At 59.8% G+C, this 19,252-nt stretch overlaps 1 protein-coding gene across 1 annotated transcript in view; it reads right to left on the bottom strand.

Annotated features, from left to right (window-relative positions):
* Positions 1-957: 957 nt before the first annotated feature.
* The window catches only part of KLHL25 (kelch like family member 25), a 33,296-nt gene continuing 15,001 nt past the window's right edge, over positions 958-19,252 (bottom strand). Inside the window, exons 2-3 of the mRNA XM_028122194.2 lie at positions 9,505-11,309; positions 958-2,518 (exon numbers count right to left, since the gene is read on the bottom strand). Coding sequence (XP_027977995.1) covers positions 9,529-11,298 — 1,770 coding nt within the window. The 5' untranslated portion in view covers positions 11,299-11,309 and the 3' untranslated portion in view covers positions 958-2,518; positions 9,505-9,528. The remainder of the gene's footprint in view (positions 2,519-9,504; positions 11,310-19,252) is intronic.

Raw genomic sequence — 19,252 nt, 5'->3', positions numbered from 1 at the left:
GCCTTGCATGGAAGCTGCCAGAGAAACAAGATAGGAGGCTGGGGCCCAACCCTACTCCAGCCTTGGCTTGCTTACACTCACACTCAGGCTGCATAAGGAGAAACACGCTTCTACTTACCATCTGTGCTGCTTCTACTGTGGCCTAGTAGGAGGCCACCCCCACTTCTGGTGGCCAGTGTCCAGGCCTGCGAGGAGCGGTGCTTGCCTGTCACTCCCAGCACTAGGGCAGGAACAAACTGTGAGGGGCTGTGCCTGGGGGTTTGTGGAGGGAGCTGGGAGGGCGTCTCTGCTTGGAGGTTCTGAGCACATCACACTTTCGAGATCGACTCACTCGTTCAGATGATGCTCCTTCGAGGTGATGAGAAATGAGCTGTATCACCCCAATGTCAGCATCTGAACCACTTCTTCACACAGTTCAGGGCCAGTTTGGGTTTGGGGGGCCTGCGCACCACTGAGCTTCAGAGCACACGGGCAGTGGGGGCCTGCTCTGAGGGGCGCCGGGGGTGAGCCCATGCTCCCAAATTGGGAGTTGCTTTGGCTGTGGAGGATGTGCAGGGACAGCAGGGGACATGAGCGTCAGAGGTCACACGGTGCTAATGCTGGCCCCTGGGGGTGACTGCGCCACCTGACCCGCCTCCCTCTGTTCACACAAATGAGTGTCAGCCGGGGCTCCCGCAGATGAGCACATTGAACCTCGAGCTCCCCCAGCAGGGGCTTTTCAGGAAAGCAATCTGGATTCTATGAGGGTCAAGGGTCAATTTCAAGGCTTCACTGCTGGGACAGTCTGAGGAAAGGAAGCCATGTCATCTGGGTGCCGGGGGGATCCTTGGGGAGGAGGTCTCCCCGCCCCCCAACTCAGCGGAGGGGCAGAGGTCAGAGGGCAGACTCCGGCCCTGGCTGGTGGCGCAAACTCCAAGCCTGCCCAACACAGGTCCCCAGCCCCCAACGGAAGCACAGTTTTTCTCAGCTCTTTATTAAGTTAGAAACAGAAGGAACAACTCTTGGAGGAAGCACCACTGCGAGGCCCGTGGTGCTGCGTGACAAGTGTGCGTGTCCCACCTCGGCCGTCCAGAAGCCCGCCTCAGGGCGAGCGGCCTCCTCTGCCACCCGCTGCGCTATCCCCCAGGACCAGAGCCCTCCCCAAGAGACGCCCACGGGGCCAGCGGCAGCACGAGGTCCAGCGAGGGGGCGGGGCGAAAGGACGACAGCGGTGGGTCTGCGACGCGGCCCCACAACAGGGCAGCCCACTCGGGCACCCCAGCCCCAGACCAGCCGAGCAGCGTCCAGCAAATGGCAGGTAGCCGGCAGGTGGCCAGGGAAGCCAACGGTTCGGCCCCGGCCGCATCCCCCCACAGCGGTGCCCGGGGGTGGCAACGGCGGCGCTGCAAACCCGAATACTAGGTGTGAGCCGACCCCTCCAGAACCCCAGACACTGGGGACACACTGACGAGGGACCCACTGACTTGGGGGGTGGAGAAAATGAGCCAAGAACTGGCAGTTCTCCTGGGGACTATTCTTGCTTCTGGGGCCCAGCTGGAAGGCCCCGGTGCCAGAGGACAGCTGGTGCTGGTTGGGGGCCCGGTGTCACAGGCCTTGTTGCTGTCCTCCATGCTGAGGCGGCCAGGCCTGCTGGGGTCTCGAGTGCGTGCCCCGGAGTAACCCTGCGGTCGTCAGCTCTTATCTGCCCCTAGGCTTGGGGACCAGGGCCACATCCCGAGGGCCAGTATGGTCCTGTCAGGAGATGGGGTCACCGTCACCTCTTGGGGTGTGGGCCCTGAGGAGATGGGCAGCCCCCAAGTCCTGCTGTGATGGGGCACGAGTGTCCGTGTGCACCGGGGCACAGCGGGCCTGACTCTGGGGAGGGGCCCACAAGAGTTTCCTCTTTAACCCTGGGGGTCTTGGTGTCATTTGCTAATGAAGTCTTGTGGGTGCCACTGAGGTCACCCGATGGGTTTCTGCCCGTGATACAATGTGTCCTTGATTTCTTCCCGGGCAACTTGTGCTCTCAGGGCCGGTGGACCCCGTTTCCGCGAGGCCCGGGACACCCTCTGTTGGGTGACATCACAATGACAACAGGGAGGCGGCGAGGCCAAGGCTGTGCTGAAGGCGCCGCATGACCCAAAGGCCTCCCAGTACCGCCCACTCCAACCCACGGGGGGCTCCTCCCTGCCCGGTCTCCCCGCCCCCGAACAGGACTTGCTACAACAAGCCACCTCAAGGCTCTGCACATGTGTCTTCTCCCCAAGGCCGAGGGACTCCTGAGGTTGGTCCGTGCGTCTCCAGAAGGTCTTCTCCCCTACAAACCACCGCAAAGCGGAAAAGGCCTCGGGCGGACACACAGGGCACTCCAGACAGCTTCTCTCCTCTTGTCTGAAGCTCAGGACAGCCCCCGAGACCGCTGCTCCCACCACGAGTGCTGCCCTGGGGCCGGGCTGAGCTTCCTGTGGCGGCAGGCGGGGTCAGGGCCACTCTGGGACAGTGAGGGCTGCAGCCGCAGGGGTGGGGAGAGACACACAGTCTGCAGGGGAAGAGAGAGGGAGGGGGAGAGAGCATGAGTCACATCCACATGGCTCTGTCCTAACCTGGAACAAAGCGAGAATCAGGAGGCCACACCAAGGGGCTGGAAGTCAGGCACCGAGAGCAGAAGGCCAGGGCGTGAGAAGGTGGCTCTTTCATTTACCAGCCGTGCAGCCGTTTCCCTGGGCCCTGCTTCCCTCACCCGGAACGCAGCAAACCCCGTCCCTTCAGCCACTCCAGCTACAGGGCCTGAGCCCCCGCAACCCAGCAGGCGCTGCACTCGGCGCCGAGGAGACAGGAGGGCAAACAGACACAGCAACTGTCCCCCGGATCGTCCCCCGGTGGGAGACCCCGTATGCTTGTACCAGTAACTGCATATAGCAATCACACGCCGTCAGAGGTGCTATGCGTGAAAAATAAAAAAGTAGAAGAACCAGGACTTTTTATTTTGGTAGAGGATATGGGAAGATGGTAATATTTAACCTGAGACCTGAAGGAGGGACAGGAGTTTGCTAGAGGGGCCAACAGCAGTGCAGGCAGGAGGAACAGCACGTGCAAAGGCCCAGAGGTGGGAAGCTGGCACGTCTGAAAATCGAAAAGGAGGCCGGTGAGGTGGAAACAGGACAGGCGTAGACAACAGTGAGCAGGGAGGCAGGGGGGGACGCCAGCCAGCAATTCGTCCGTGTCCTCCACAGATATTTACTGGACCCTGAGACAGGCTCTGGGAGCTGATGGTGGTGAAGGAAGGAGCACAAGCCCGCAGTCACCGAGCTCACACTCCAGCCTGGCTTCTCCATCAGTGCAGTGTCCGCCTTCTCCGAGCTTCCTGCTGTCCAGGCAAGTGGAAGGATGGATCTCAGCCTCCGGGGGAAGATGGAGTGGTCCACCGCATGGGGGAGGTTTCGCGCAGAATGTCCCTGAAGCACCTGACCTAACCCAACTGGGCCAGCATGGTCGATTTTAAGGCCTGACCCACTGCAACAGCTCAGCATAGCGCCGCCTGAGTCCACGTGGAGATGTGGCGGTGGACGTGTGTCAGGGTCAGGGGCGACACCCGTGGCAGGAACCAGGGCGGAGGGGTGCGCAGGAAGGGCCTGGCTGGGCGGGGGGGGGGGGGGGACGTGCTCGGGACAGCGTGGCCGGGACTGAGCACTCGGCCTCCACGGGGAGCCAAGCCCTGGGGGCGGGGGCAGCGCTGTAAGAACTCTCGGGAGTTCTCCCAGAGGATTTCCAGGCACCTGGCTCGTCGGCACACCCCTTCGGCACCAGGCGGCACACTCTGGCCAGCACTGGAAGCGCCGTGGGCTCCGGGGTGACCTTAACCAAGGAGACCCGTGTGTGCCAGGGGGCACGGAGGATGTCCTTCCAGCACGCTGAGCTGCCCGAAGGAGTCTCTGGCGGCTGCACAGGGGCAGGGAAGCGGGCCCTCGGCACAGGCGGGCGGAGCGCACTAGGAAACCTGCGGGTCCGCCAAGACGCCAAGAGGCCAGACCGTCTCCGCAGGACAATTAACGACGATGCCGTTCTTGGGGTTACAGCTTTGGTTGGACTCCCCCTGTGTACTCGTGTCTGCTGTACCTCCGCACGCAGCAGCTCAGAGCCACTTGTAGGTTTGCATGTATTCAAGTAACATTTAAAAATTCAAGCCAGCACTGGAATCTGCAGGACTTTCTTCCTTCAAGTGGGGTATGCGCCTCGCTCCCTCACTGCCAAGGCTTCTGGAAGGTTGGCTTGAACACAGGGGGAAGTCCCCAGGGGGTCAGCAGCCCCCAGATGCAAGGCAGGGCAGCCACTTTGTCCTCAGGGGGGTCGGTGAAGGCCCCTCGAGAAGCTGGGTCACAAGGCCCCGAACATCCCAAGATGCTCCAAGGTGGCCAACCCACACCTCCAGGGCCCGTCTCTGCTCACACCCTCCCACCACACGAGGCAGACAAGGGGTTCCCCCCCCGAGACAAGGCCCTGCCGCTGCCCCAAACCAAACCTCAAAGCCACCCATGGCAGTGGTGAGGGGCTGTGAGACCCTGACCTGTCCCAAGTCGCTGAAGAGGAGACAGCACCCTAAAGGCACTCTTATGGCGGAGAAACTGGGGAGCCCACTGCCCGGCTCCTGAACTCCCTCGCAGCTCACACAGCTGCCCTCAGGCTCACCCCACGGCTATCCCGGTCTGGGCCACCACAATTTGGGGCAGGTGCTTGTCTGAGGCCTAGGCTCCCCATCTGTGAGATGAGATACCCCTCCACCTTGCAGAGTGGTGTGGGGCCTGCGGTCACCCCACACTGCCTGCGTGCAGCTGGCCCTGGCAAGCCCCTTACTGCTCTCACAGTCCTGTGGGTTGTGGGTGAGGGGTCTGCCCCGCAGGACTGCCACAAGGGAAGGCGGCCGGCACCCGATCCCCGGCCTGGCATGCGGCCAACCCTGGTGAACACGGCAAGACTGTGGGTGCACGACGGATGGACGGAGCTGGGGTGTTCCAAGAGACCTGAACTCCCGCCTGGGCACCTTTCTCGCGACACCAGGCCCATTGTGTGCATCTGTGCTCTGGGATTTCCTCTCGGTGGCAATGTCTTTTAAGGCAGGATAGGATGTGCTCAGTCACGCGTCCTGCGGCAGTGATGAACCCCTTGCAGGGCCCCGCGGGGGAATAACGGGCTCAGCCTTTCCCAGAGCTGGGACTGGAGGCCCCTCCGCCCCCACACCCCAAGTGGCTGGGTCCCAACAATGACTGTGGAGAGATGAGCTCCTGGTGGCCTGGACGCTTGCCCAGCATGCTGGGTGGGGGTCTGGGGAGGAGAGGCGAGGGCACTGGGCCTTTACAGAGCTTGATGGGGGGCAGGGGGGCTCAGCGGGAGAGAAAAAGAGAAAAAAACATTCATGGCTAGTCTACACTTCACGGGTAACCCAGGGTAACCCAGACCCAGCTCCAGCGGCCTCCCAGCTGCCGCCGGCTGCCATCACCCAGCTACGTGGGTCTGGCTGCAACACTGGAGCTCAGGGGCTGGTCCTGGAGCTCCTGCTGGCCTTAAGCTTCCGACACAGCAATCAGCCCTACCGCCCGTGCCCGTCCCAAGCTTGGTGCCAGGGTGCAGACCGGAAGAGACCCGGGGCCTGGCTCCCCAGACACCCACAGGCGTGAGGCACGGCTGGGGCTCCAACCCCGCTCCAACCCTTCCTAGCTGTTCATCTGATGCCAAGGACGTAGCCTCTGTCTCAGCTGCCCCCTTTGCAACAGTAGGACCTAGGACAACTCACTCTGAGGAGTCAACGAGATCACGACTAGTGCACTTGCTGTAGACACAGGCACCCACCGAGAGCTCAGGGCTGGGGGCCGAGACAGGATGTCACCTGGGGTGATGCTGAGGGGCTGCAGAGGGCAGACGACCTCTGGTTGCTGGCTCCTGGAGTCGGAGTCTCGTAGGCTGGACAGAGGGGCACTCCAGACACGGGGGCAGGAAGGTCCCCGAGCCAACAGGGACAGGGAGGTAAACGTGGGAATCCAGAAGCCATGCTCTGGCCCCGGCACCGGGCTGGGGGATTCCCAGCTGGCAGCCAGGCTCAGTGGAAAAAGCACCACGGTCCACTACGGGCGCCCACAGCAGGTGGAAAGGGAAGCAGCCGGCACGGACACCTCTGCTCTTCCCGTCCTCCCTCCTTGCAGACGGTGCTCGGCCTGGGCTCCTCGTGCGCCTCGTTCGGGCGCCACGGCTCAGCTCCCCCCGCTCCCCAACACTGCTGCTGTCCCGGCCCCCTCCCACCCCCTCTATCTGCCGCCCCCAACTCAGGGCCATCCCTCCAGCCCGGGGCCTGCAGCACTGCGGGGGGGGGGCGGCCAGCAGCCACACCGAAGGGCCACCTGCCTGCCGCTGCAGCCCCATTTCCTGGGGAGCCACGGGAGGGCCAGGCACACCCGGAGGCATCAGCTTCCTGCCCGGTGCCGGGTCACGGGCCCCTCCCCAGAGAGCCCCGTTTACGACCCGGCCTTTGAAGAGATCTGGAGAACTCCAAGCCGTCCCGGGCCGGCAAAGCTGGAGGGAAGCAGGGCTGTGCAGAGCGTGGGAACAGCCCCGGTCAACCTGTGGGACGGAGCCACGGGAGCGCCGGTTTCCCAGGCAGAAGGGGGACTGCAGGGAGGCGGCTGCTTGGCTGCGGGGGCCTGCGAGAAGGAAATGGCTGGGATACAGGCAACGGCTGAAGGACCCTCTGCCTCTGCTGCAGGTGGTGCTGGTGCAGGAGCTGGGGAAACCTGCACTGGGGATGCTCACACACTCACGTGCAGGCGTGGCTCTGGGACACTGGGGCCCAGGCATGGCTTTCCCCGGGGATGCGGGAATGGCTCCATCTTGTGTCCCTTTGCACCTGCTTCCTCCTCCCTGAGATGGGGCTGACAACTGCACCCCCACCATGGACTGGGCCCGGCTGGAGGGCCAAGGCCCCGGCAGCACTCAGACGGGCACACCCCCTTGCCTCCTGTGGGTGATGGACCCTTCCAGAAGGAGGGGCTGGCCAGGGACGCGGAGTGGCCCCCACCGCCCAAAGCCATTACTGCCACCATCCTTCTGCATCACCACCTCATAAAAACCCACTCTGAACCCTCTCCTCACTTGACCTATAGGAGCACTAGGGGTCATACAATTTTCACTCCTGTATTCGCGATGGCAATGCTGAGCTCAGGGGAGTGACATAAGAGGGTCAAGCAGCCAGTGAGAGCCAGAATCAAAGAGTGGTGCATGCTTCGCCTCCCCGCCCCTGGAATGGGGGGAAATTCCTGGAAAAGTACAGGGCTCATGAGGTCCGCCGGCCTGCCCCCACCCCTCCCACGTGGGGTTGAACTGCTGTCCAGGGTCATGGGGAGGGGCGAGCACCAGCAAAGGAGCCCTCAGGCCCCACAGATGGCCACCACTGAGTGCAAGAAGAGGCCACGAGCAGGTGCCACTATTCTCTTAAAGCTTACGCCCCAGGGGACCAACAACTTGGGCTACACAGATTTTTCTCCCAAAGAGGGAGAGAGCAAATTAAAACAAAACAGGGTAACCTCAGAAAGGGACAAAGCCCCCTCCTATCTAGATTGGCCTTTAGGAGCCTGAACATCCTGGATGGCCTCACGGGCGGCCCAGCCGATCAGATCATCGGGCCAGAGCTCCTGCTTGCCGGAGGGGCAGTCCCAGCAGCCACGTCAGCGAGGAAATCAGGTTTTCGGCCCAGGCTGGCTCCTGAGGGGGCTTCTGTGACCTGAAGGGCCTGGCCTGAGGGCCGGTTTCTCAGAGCTGGGGCTGGTCACCAGCCCTCCCGGGTGGGAAGGCTAGCTCCATGGCCTCTTCTTGTGCTGCAGACAGAGCCTGGGATCTCTCACCCCATGCCCCAGCTTCTCAGAGTCCCTGGGACCCATGCCTCCCTCCCTCCCACCCACCCTGGCATCCCCAGAACTCAGTCCTAATGGCTGAGGACCTGCTGCCCCTGCCCCAGGTGTGAGGGGCCCAGGAGGAGGGCTAAGGGTGGGGACACACAGCCTGGCTTCCCCAGGACCTGACCAAGGAGGGTGGGACCAGAACACAAACCCTTCCCTGGGTGTCTACAGATCTACCATCCCTTTTTCCAGCCCCTACTCCTGAGCTCCCTGCTGAGCCGGCTCAGAACACCCTGATCCAACCGCAGTTCTGGTGCTGTTCCTGCCCCAGAGCGGCTGCAGGAGAGACCCCACCCCACCCTCATAAGAGGCGCATCTAGATAAGCCGGTCTTTCCCTCCAGCTGACTCTGCACCTGCCCTCAGGCCTTGGGCAAGTCCCTCCTGTGTCTCCCCATCCCTCCATCACCCCAAAGAGCACCTGATGGTGTCCCTTAACTCCCTGCATCCACTGTCACCTTTCCCTTCTGGGTAAGGACCTCACATCATAACGGCCCCAAGAACAAAGAGCAGGAGCAGTAACTTGGGCAGTCCTCTCTCTGCCACAGTCCCTGCCCGGCCGGGGGCCCTCCGTTCACCAGGATGCCCGCTCTGAGGAAGGCCCGCTCACCACCTGGCGGGACGGAAGCAGCACCCCGCTGCCTCCACAGGGTGCCTGCCCCACGGCTCCAGCACCCCCCTTGCCCCTTGAGCTCTCCCGTCCACCGTCCCTGTTTCTTATGGGACCCTGGAAGCACACTGGACTCCCCTGGTCCGGGGTGTGGTGTGGGCTTTAGCACTTGTCATAAAGAAGTCTGGCCTTTGCCCTCGGCTTCTGGGAGATGACCGGTCCTATCCGATAGACTGTCCTTATTTAGGGCGGGGCTGGGCACATCCGTATGACTTAGGGTAGGGGCTTTGGGTCACGCTGTACCAGCTGACCTGGACTTGGAGAGGAACCCCGTGGGTCATCCACCGAGCCTACGTGATGGGGCCCCGAGAGAAACTCTGGCCCCCAGAGCTTGTGTGAGCATCCCCCGTGGGCAACATTCTGTGCGTCCGGTCACTCACTGACGGAGGCACAGTAACACTGTCTGGACTGCACGGGCAGAGGGCTCTGCCCCAGTCATCTGTACTTGGCTGATCTTAACCTGTATCCCTTCCTATAATAGACCATGACCGTGACCATAGCAGCCTGCGGTGCATTCTGTGAGTCCCTCCAGTGAATGCTCGCATCTGAGAGTAATTTGGGGAAGCCCAAACTTGCCGCTGCGTCAGACATTAGGATGCTCTTGTGCGCAGACTGCTCCTAGACTTGGCTGGCAGGCCTAACCTCCACGTAGTGTTGTCAGAACACCCCCAGTGATTCTGCTTGGCAGCTGTGTCTGGGACACACTGCACCAATCAGGTGGTTGTTCCCATTTGGCAGAGGGCTTACACACGCTGCTCAAGGTCAACTGCAAGTAAGGGGCAGAGCTAGGCTTTAGTTTCAGATCTGGAAAAGGCTCCCAGAGCACCCAGCCACCTGCTGCCCCATCCAACCCTCCCTGGAGGACACGGTGACCCTGACCCTGAGTGGGAACAGGCCCCAGGCTGCTGGGGACTCACCTGGCTGGGCACTGCTGGTGCTCCTCACGAGGGCAGGTGCTTCCAGGTGCTGACAAAGGCAGTGGGGATGAGCGAGTAGGGCACGGTGGTGATGCAGTTCCACGTGTCCGAAGTGGGGTCATAGCAGTCCAGGGTCTTACACCTCTGGGTCCCGAAGTAGCCCCCCACCACATAGAGCTTGTTGCCCGAGGCCAGGGCGTGGCAGGACATGCGTTTGGCGGTCATGTCCCCGATCCGCGTCCACTGGTTGGTCTCACAGTCGAAGCGGTAGGCTGAGGCAGCCGTGAACTCTGTGTCACCTCCCATGATGAAGATCTGGCTGCCCAGCACGGCAGCTGCCGTGTACCGCCAAGGCTGGGGGCACTCAGCCTTGATGGTCCACCGGTTCTCCGAGGGGTCGTAGCACTGGACCTTGGACACCATGTCTCGGTGGATGCTGGTCCCTCCGAAAACAAAGAGCTTCAGCTTGGCGCTCACCACTGCGGCATTGCTGACGCCGTCCCTCAACGGAGCCACCATTGTCCACTTGTTAGCCCCGGGGTCGTACTTCTCCACCTGCTTCAGGGAGACAGAAGGGGAGGCAGGGAAGACGCCCGCCAGGGACGTGTGTCCCCCGACCACATAGAGACAGTTCTCCAGCTCCGCTGAGCCGTGACCGAAGCGAGCGATCAGCATGGGCGCCGCCTTGGACCACTCCTCGTGGACGGTGTCATACACCCACACGTCCTTAGAGACCCCGTTCTCAGAGCCCCGGCCCCCGGTCACGTAGACCTTGCAGCCGATGGCTGAGGCGCTGAACTCCTTCCGGGGGCTGGGCAGGTCCGCCTTGGGGATGATCTCCTTGGCCTTGTGGTCCACCTGGTAGATCTTGTCACACATGAAGGTCTGGCCCCCCAGGATCAGCAGCGTGTGGCCCGCCTTGCGCGGCCGGGCACAGGGGCTGGTGACCACCCCGTCGTTCTGCAGGATCTTGGTCTTGCAACGGAGCGCCTCGTCTATGATAAGCCTGGTGCGCTCGTCAGCCATGAGGAGGGCCTCGCCGGAGACCGCCTCCTTCAGGCAGTCCGCCGGCAGCAGGGCCAGCCGCACGCTCCGGAGGAGCTCGGGCAGGTGGGCCTTCCTCTGCTCCAGGTCATGCTTCACCCACTGGAGGATGGCCTCAAAGACCACGCGCTCGTCCTCCGTCTCCAGCTCGTCGCTGGATATGAGGTCCAGCAGGGTGTCCTTGGACAGGCTGTTGAAGTCCTCGCTCTGCCGCACGGTCTCGAAGTGCACGAGGCACATGCGCCAGGAGAACTCGTACAGCCGGCGGCACTGGTGCGCGTCCGACAGCAGCATCATGCCCAGGCAGTTGGACGGAAAGAGATTCTTCTCCAGGAACTCGGCGGCAGCGTCGCGCACGTCGTGGAACTGCAGCATGTCGCCGGCCTCCAGCAGCGACTCGGCGTTCTCCTCGTTGATGACGATGCGGGACGAGTAGGCGAAGTCCAGCAGCAGCTCCAGCACCTCGGGATGCAGGTTGTCCTGGAAGTTGACCGTGTCGTCCCGGCTCTCCCGCAGGCCGTGGCTGAACATGGCCTCGAAGTAGCGGCTGGACGCGGCCAGCACAGCGCGGTGGCAGGGGAAGGCACGGTCGCCGGCCCACAGCGTGACGTCCGTGAACATGCGGTGCTTGCGCAGCGTGTTGAGGTGCGCCAGCACACAGTCGGGGTGGGAGGCTTTGTGGAAGAGGCTGATGTTCATGGACCCCGTGCTGCTCCGTGACTTCCGGCTCTCATGGACGCTGACCGACATGCTGAGCCGACCTGTGGGGGGCGGGGCAAGGCCACAGGTGAGAGGGGCCAGGCCCTGGCTCCCGGCTCGGGCGGCCCTGCGCAGCTCCCCCTTCAGCCCCGCCCCTCCCCTCGGCCACGTGGTCAGGGACGGTGTCGGGGGCAGTGGCTGGTGTTTTACCTCTCCCCTTCAGAAACTGATTTTTTTTTAAATTTCAGACCAGCTTTGGAACCAAATGTCTTTGGCCTGGAAATAGCCCCCTCGGGGTGAGTTTGAGCTGCAGCTGCCTCCCATGGTCAAGGGAACACCTATATGGTGGCCTCCGGCCACTTAGTGGACTTCAGGTCAGAGCAAGGCTAAGTAGCATGTGCCCTGGGCCACATCCCATTCTCAAAGATGTCCTCTGGGGATACGGCTCAGGTGGCCTGATTCTACAGCTGGGGAAGCTCCGAGAAGCAAAGTGGCTGCCCCAAAGTGCTGGAGCCAGGATTCCCACATGGGCTCTCCAGTTCCAAGCCCAATTTCTATTCTCCATGGGCCCAACGAGACTGATTCTTTCAGGGTTTTCTGTGGCAGGCTGGATGCACAATGAGCCCAAGGAGCCACAGACCCCAAGCAGAGCCTTACATCCTCCCCGCACTCCCAGTGGAACCTGTCCTGAGCTGGGCTCCAAGCAGCACTGGCCAAAGTCCCTCATCTCCCTTGCCCTTGGAAAATTCCCAAGAGCTGCCGCTACAGCCCAAGGGCTCAGGATAGACATGTTCTCCAAATCCAGGGTCTTCCGAGGCTTCCTGACCCAGTGGGGATGAGCAAGGGTTTGGAGGCAAAGCTGGCTGATCAGTGAGTGGCTCACCTACAAGACACCTGCTTGATTCTGAGTTCCCCAACAAGAGAGCCACAAGAAGAGCCGGGTACAGACTACTAAAGCAGTCCAGATTTGCCTCGGCCGAAGCAACTGGAAAACCCACAACCAAAGGAGCCTCCTTGGTCCCTACAGGTGACTCCAGGATCTTGGGCCACAGAGAGAACCTTACCTGCCTCCCCGCTATGCCCTTCAATGCCAGGCCAGGACTTGGGGCTCAGAGGGCTGCTCTGCATTAGCATCCTGACCCCCCAAAGCCTGTGCTAAGTTCATCCTGCTGGGATTGAGCACCCCCTCAAAAAACCCCAAACCTCTTCTTCCTTTTTAATTTTCAAAAGTATATAACTCCCGCAACCCCCACTCCAAGTCAATTTTCTGCTTAAGTAATAATCTGGTAAAGGAAGGAAGTGATTTCATGCTTCAGTGACATTGTAAATTAGCGTCCAAGTGCTCTGCTGTCTCTCTCACTCACTCCTCCCCTGGCAAAGAACCAGAGAAACCGCAAACTGACGTGATCTGAGCTGCCTGGGCAAGGCCCCCGCTCCCGGGCCCACGCAGAAAAGACACAGAAGCTGAGGCTGGCCCTGCTGCTCCTGGCCCCCAAGCTCCAGGTGGGTGACCCACTAGGGACGCGGCTATGCACACGTGCCACTGTAGGCCACCAGGCTCACGGACATGAGGTTAGCCCACGGGGGTGCGAGGTGCAGCCGGCACGAGGGTAAGAGAGTTGGGCCCAGGTCCAGGCTGGACTGGGTGGTCCCTGTTCAACCACCATCCTGGGCACCTCTCCCGCGAACCCCCATTTTCTCTTCTGTGAAACAAAATCCCTGTCCTGCTGGGACCTCAGAGTTACTCAGTTGTTGGCAGTTACTTACAAAGCATGACCTCTGAGCCTGGCCCTGGGACCGGGAGGCCCAGAGGTCGAGAAGCTCCAATGGCCTAGCCCACCAGAGGCTTTCCTGGCAGCTCCGTACTCGGCCCAGATCCGAATTCCAGACACTGCAACACGTTTCCCCAAATCTTGCTCACAGACACTTTCCCAAATGTGGCCATTCATCGAGTGACTCCATCCATCCCGTCCCCACTGTGCCTGGGCTGAAGAGGAGCTATGGCCTTTGACCTGTGCACCAAGCTGGGGGCGATGGCTCCAAGGACTCCGATTCAGGGAACCGGGTGGAGACTCCCTATGGAGAGGGCTAAGGGCAGGACAAAGCAGGACTCAAAGAATAAGAAAGCGTCAAAAAGCTGGGCAAACCCAAGCGGAGCAGCCGAGTCTGCCCTGAGAATGAGGTCAAGTGGTGACCTCTCCAAGGCCAATGCTGAGTGAGCAGCCCGGAGCTCCAGAGCTCCAGAGCTCCAGAGCTCCAGAGCTCCAGAGCTCCAGAGCTCCAGAGCTCCAGAGCTCCAGAGTTGGCTGATGTCTTGCTCAGCACGAAGATGCCTGCCCAATGACGCAAATCCCCTGCACAGGCAAAGAGCCAGGCATGGGCGCACACACCCAAGCAGGTTCCCAGCCCCGAGAGCCGCCTGTCTGGGCATCTCCGTGCCGAGGGCAGAGGCACCTGCCTGGCTGTTTCCCCAGATTGTCCCCCCTCCTTTTGGGCAGTGCCTGTTCTGAGCCAGTCTGCCGGTGACAGCAACCACCAGGCATGCACTGACTTGCCCTGGACCCTGGGGCGAGGTGATCCCGCCCCAGAAGCATCATGACTCCAGGAGGTGGAGGGTCTCGTTACCCCAGTTTATAGATGAGGATGCTGAGGCCCAGACACAGGAAGGGAATCACAAGAGCTGCAAGTCTCCGGCGGGCCCACAGGTCCCTAGGGCTGTGCTTCAGCTCTGGGCTGGCTGGCACGGGAGGACAGGCCTCAGAGCTGGGTGCGGGGGGCGGGTGCGGGGCGGGTGCTATATGCCCTGTGGCAGGTTCCTCGCCTCAACCACAAAACATCTGGAAGCCGGTCGCCTCCACCATAACATGTCCAGGACAGCGCTCAGCATTTCCTCCAAACCTGCTGCCCCCAGCCCAGGAAAACAGGCAATGGCACCAACATGCTCCTTCTTATCTGGGCCCAATCTCTAGGCTCCCCCCATCTCTCCCCAGCAGCAACACCCAGCCCTCACAAGTCCTGTGGCTCTGCCTCCTAAGTGAGTCCTGAGTCTGACCCTTCTCCCTGCCTCCACCCTTCCCCTGGACTACTGGAATGCACCCCCCACCTGGGTCTGCTTCTCCCTTGGTGATCCAGGCTCCCTCCCGACACCAGAGGGCTCCAAAAGTATCACCTGGAGCCCATGACCCCCAGTCACCACCCACCAGGGGCTATCCCAGCACCCTCAGTGAAATTCCAAGTTATCACCCTGACCGCCAGGCCCCGCATGAGTTGACCCTTCCTCACTGGCTGCCTTCTGTCCTCACGCCCTGCCACTTCCCAGGCTGCTTGGCCCCTCAGGCCACACTGGACTTCTTCCTGGGCCACAGGACCTTTTCACACGCTGCTCCTTGGGCTGGAAGGCTCCCGTGCCTGTCACTTTTTTTTTTCTGCATGGTTCACTCTGTCACCTCCTCAGAGGGTGACCTGACCGCCTTGTGGAGGTCAGCTCCTCCCCACCCCTCACCCACTTCTGCCCTCATCGCAGCACCCGCCGCTACGTAACATGCGTTTGTCTCCTGTCTCCGCACCCTGCTGGAGGTGGGGACCACGTGTGGGGCTGAGGTGACCCCAACATGCAGTGGGACCTGGCAGAGAGCAGCCGCTCGATTTGACTGAATGAACCCACTGGTCCCTGCCTTGGCTCATGACGCAGACTGGAGACATGTACAGTGCACAAAACTCACTCCACTGGACGCCTCATGGAGCGCTCGTTCAGCTTGTTCAGCCCAGACGCAGAGAAGCTGGAGGCTGGGATGGTGAAGGCTGTGCCTCTCCCCTTCCTTTGTGTCTGACAGGGGTTTCTGTCACCGGCCACCTAGAGTCCCCACCAGGACAAGTGCTAACTAACATCAGTTCCCTGGATCGGTGACCAGGGGCTGTGTTCCTTGCTCGTGGGTCTCCACTGTGTGGGTCCCTCTGTCCTTTCCACCCATAGGGAGGCCACCCCAGACACCAAGCATGGGTTTTAGGAGATGGTTTTCTGTGTTCACTAGCAGTTACAGGAGCAGCCCTATGCGGGGCAGGGGGTACAGAGAGTGCGGGACACAGGCTCCTGTCCAGTGGCAGGAGGGGCCGACGTTCGAGAGTGTGCGTTCAAGGGCCGTCACCTCGGCTCCCTGCCTTGGGGGCCGTGATAAATCAGATGCTCTCATGCTGTGTGTATCACAGAACTATTTTGATTACCTAAGCGTCATCCTGGGCTTTGATGGATTTAAGGCACATGAAGTAACAGCCATGCTCCAGACTAGCAATTTATCATCCTGCTAAGAGGTATTGATCCACCTCCGCTCCCCACACTGCAATCCTCATCTGCACAGAAGCAGTTAAAATGCACCAAATAACAATGTGCCCAGCTCATTTCTCCCATCATCTTTGGAGAATTAACTAAAGTAGCCAAGGTGGTTAGACCTCCTGAAGAAACTCGCCATGCTCTCCAAAGATCCCAGCCCCAGAAAGCTAAAGGTCTCTGTTCTCAGAGAAAAAATGTACCACAGACGATCAAAGCTACTGTCAGGAGGCGCCTGGGTGGCTCAGTCAGTTAAGTGTCCGGCTTCTGATTTTGGCTCAGGTCATGATCTCAGGGTCGTGGGATGGAGCTTTGTGTAGGACTCTGTGCTCAGCACGGGGTCTGCTGGAGATTCTCTCTCCCTCTGCCTCTCCCCACATGCTCTCTCTCAAATATATAAATAAATCTTAAAAACAAAACAAAAACAACCTGCTGTTGGTACCCCTGCCCAGAAGGCCTGACTGCGTCTGGCTACAGCACTAACCCCCTCCTCGCCTCCCTCCACCAGCCAGGAGTCTGCACGCTCCTCAGAATGAGGATGTTAACGCTAGTGATCTTCACTGGAGGCCAGAGGGAGTGGGAAAGCCCAGGGCCCTGCTGCTGGGCTGCAGGTAATGTGGCTCCGACTCATTCATCAACCATAAGCTTCCTGAGCAATTCCCATGTGCCACGTACTGGGCGTGGGAGTAGGTGATGGACAGACAGGTTCCTGCCCCCATGGGGCTGCAGCTCTGGGGTCAGTGGTGTGTGTGTGTGTGTGGGGGGCAGCCCAGCAATGAGGAAACAGGTCAGCGAGTGAGGGAAACAGGAGTGGGCCACGGTGACAAGATGGTGGGGTCACTTAGGCCCCTGTGAAGAGGGGACATGTGAGTTGAAGCTTCACTGATGAGCCGGAGCCAGGGTGTGATGACAGGAAAAGGAAGGTTCGAGGTGTAGGAATTGCAAACACAAAGGTTGGGCAGAAACAAGGCTGGCCCCCATTCAGGGAAGAGAAAGGCCAGGGGCACAGGCAGGGGCACAGTCATGTGGAGCTGGGGGGGGGACCAAAGATGCCCACGAACTGTGACACAGCTCCCACCGATAGGCGGGGTTCATGTTACCTCCCTCTGCGTCTGAGTGGGTTCTGTGGCTGCACTGCCACTGACCAAACGGAGCCAAAGAGACCCTGGGCCCAGCAAGGCTTCCACTCCCTGTCTCTCACAGTGCTCACTCAAGGGGAAGCCAGACGACGTGAGCGGCCCGGCTATGCCCTGTCCATCTGGCCATCTGAACGCTGGTGCCGGACACGTGAGTGAGGAATCCACCTCGCACAGCCCAGCGAGTCCGAACTGGGGTGCCAGACACAGGACCCCAGTGACTGCAAAGGTCACACATCACCCAATCTCAAAACCCGAGACAAATCCTGACTGAACACCTGCTGGATCCCAGATGATGCCAAAGGCCCAAAACAAGATGGCAAGGTCTTAGCTCTTGGGCCGCACCACACATGCACCACACAAAGGCTAACGTGCGAGCAGGATGGGAGAGGGCCGGGGTGGGGAGAGGCAGCAAGTACTCTGCAGACGCTTCTCTGGTGGGATTCGGCCCCAGCTGTACTGACAACTGTGACAAAGCGGAGGAGGGATCAAAGTCCGTCCAGGCCACTGGTTAGACCATGCAGCCGTCACTGTGTGCCTTTGGGAAAGTTAATTCGACTCTCTGGGTGTTTTTTTTTTTTCAACCACAGAGTGAGAACAAGTGAGAGACAAATGAGACAGTAAATGATGCGCACTTCGAGTGGCCTGGTCACGCTCTCTCCGTGGGCCGTTTCAGTATCATCACTCCATTACCACTGTCACCAAAGAACAGAGGAGACACCCCTGCCCCTTACTCCAGCCCTACTGTTTTTCTGCTTTTGTTTTAAGTAAGCTCTATGCCCAACGTGAGACTTGGACTCACGACTCCGAGATCAAGAGTCGCACACTCCACCTACAGAGCCAGCCGAGTGCCCCTGCCCTCTGCTTTAAGGCAATTTTCACTGTCTACTCTATTCATTTATAAGTTGTTTGATTTTTTTAATGATTATGCCATATTTTTGCGATCAGAAAAAACACCAAAGGTGTGTGTCATCTGGGTGTCTCCAGGAACTGTAAAAACGAAGGAGTTAAATGCTATTAAACACTGCATATGCGCTGGGATGTGTGATGCAACACGCTTCCCAGGCCAGGATCTCAGGGTGGCCACGTGACGCGGCAGCTCGAGTGCCTGCCCTGCCCCACCCCCACGTCTGGGGACTCAAGCACCTCAGGGAGCCCGCAGGGCGCAGGGCTATCCGTTCTTCCATCTTTCAAGTGGAAAGCAAACTGAGCACCTTACAAAGCACACAGATCTAATTGTTAATTGAAAGCAAAATCACTATGACCACGGTAACTGAATCAGAGGCAAAGATCATTCTAGATACAAGTGCATCATCAGACAAAGGGTCCTTTCCCTAAATGCCTCCGCCTTTCAAGAGCCCTTTCTTTAAAAAAATAAAACTTTATACACATTCAAAAACTTGTACATATCCTGTTTTTAATTTAAAACGCAAAGGGCTAGAACTATTTGTATTTTTTGCTGTCTCTATTTTGATTTTGTTTTCCGTCTCTATTGTGAAAGATCTCAAACCTGCAGTAAAGTCACAAGAATTGTGTAACACACACCTGCTCAATGTGGTTAGTTGGCTGGATGCAGCTTTGCCCCACCCCAGGCCACAGCCTCACGCTCACCCCACCCCCACATCCGTCCTACAGGGGAATGGCTTGGCTTCAAGGACAGTTCTAGAATGGAGCATGGCCCAGGGAAGGGGTGAGGGTGTTGCTTCATACAGCGCTGGGTTAAAAATGAAGTTCCTCTTTAGGCAGTACCAACATGACCCTGCATCCGACGGCTCCCCATGAAAGGGAGACAGCAGGTCAGCCTGCCCCTGAGCTCATCTCCCCACAGGGCAGAATCCCAGCCACTTTGATCTCTGGCAGACCACACTATGAGACAAACTGGTTCTCTCGTCTGTGGTTCTGAGATCATGATCACCAGCGCCACTATACCCCCTCAAACGTGCCCGGCTCCCCCCTACAGTGTGTCCCTTGGTGGGTAGTGAGTCCTCAGGCTTCCCTACACATGGCCCCCTTGTCCACCTGCAGCCAAAGTCTGGAAGGGGAAGGGAGGTCCTGGTAGACCAAGAGGGGTAGGCAAAGGCTTCAGTGCCTTCTCCACGTGTTACAGCCTTTTTACTTAATGCCCCCAAATGTTAAGCACACTTGAGGAAGGCCAGCCTCTTTGGCTTTCATGATTGATAGCCAAGTTCCAGGCTGTTGCAGCCTCTGCTGGCCAGGAAGCCAGGGGACTATTATTACTAGTTGACAGATGCATTTGAGATGGATGCCAACTCCACTGGTGTGGAAACACGGCCTGGGGAAGGGCTCGGGGGTTGTGCTGTGCTGGCTTACCCAGGGCCAACGCTCTGCCTTCCCAGAGGAGGCACAGGACAGGCGGTAAGGGGTCAAGGCTGTGCAACCCTGCTGAGAGATGAAGCAACACTTGTTGCAAAGCCTCAGCAGGGAATTCTGGCCAGGAGGGCCAGACCAGATGCATGGCTACCGTGTGCTGGGCATCTCACACAGAAGGTGCGGTCCCCACAACCAAGCCCGACATGATAGGGAC

This window comes from Eumetopias jubatus, unplaced genomic scaffold, assembly GCF_037043125.1.
Source record: "Eumetopias jubatus isolate StellerSeaLion01/CBP00866 unplaced genomic scaffold, mEumJub1_p1.0 scaffold_7, whole genome shotgun sequence".
NCBI lineage: Eukaryota > Metazoa > Chordata > Mammalia > Carnivora > Otariidae > Eumetopias > Eumetopias jubatus.
The sequence above is the reverse complement of the archived record's forward strand: the minus strand, read 5'-3'. Positions and strand labels throughout refer to the sequence as shown.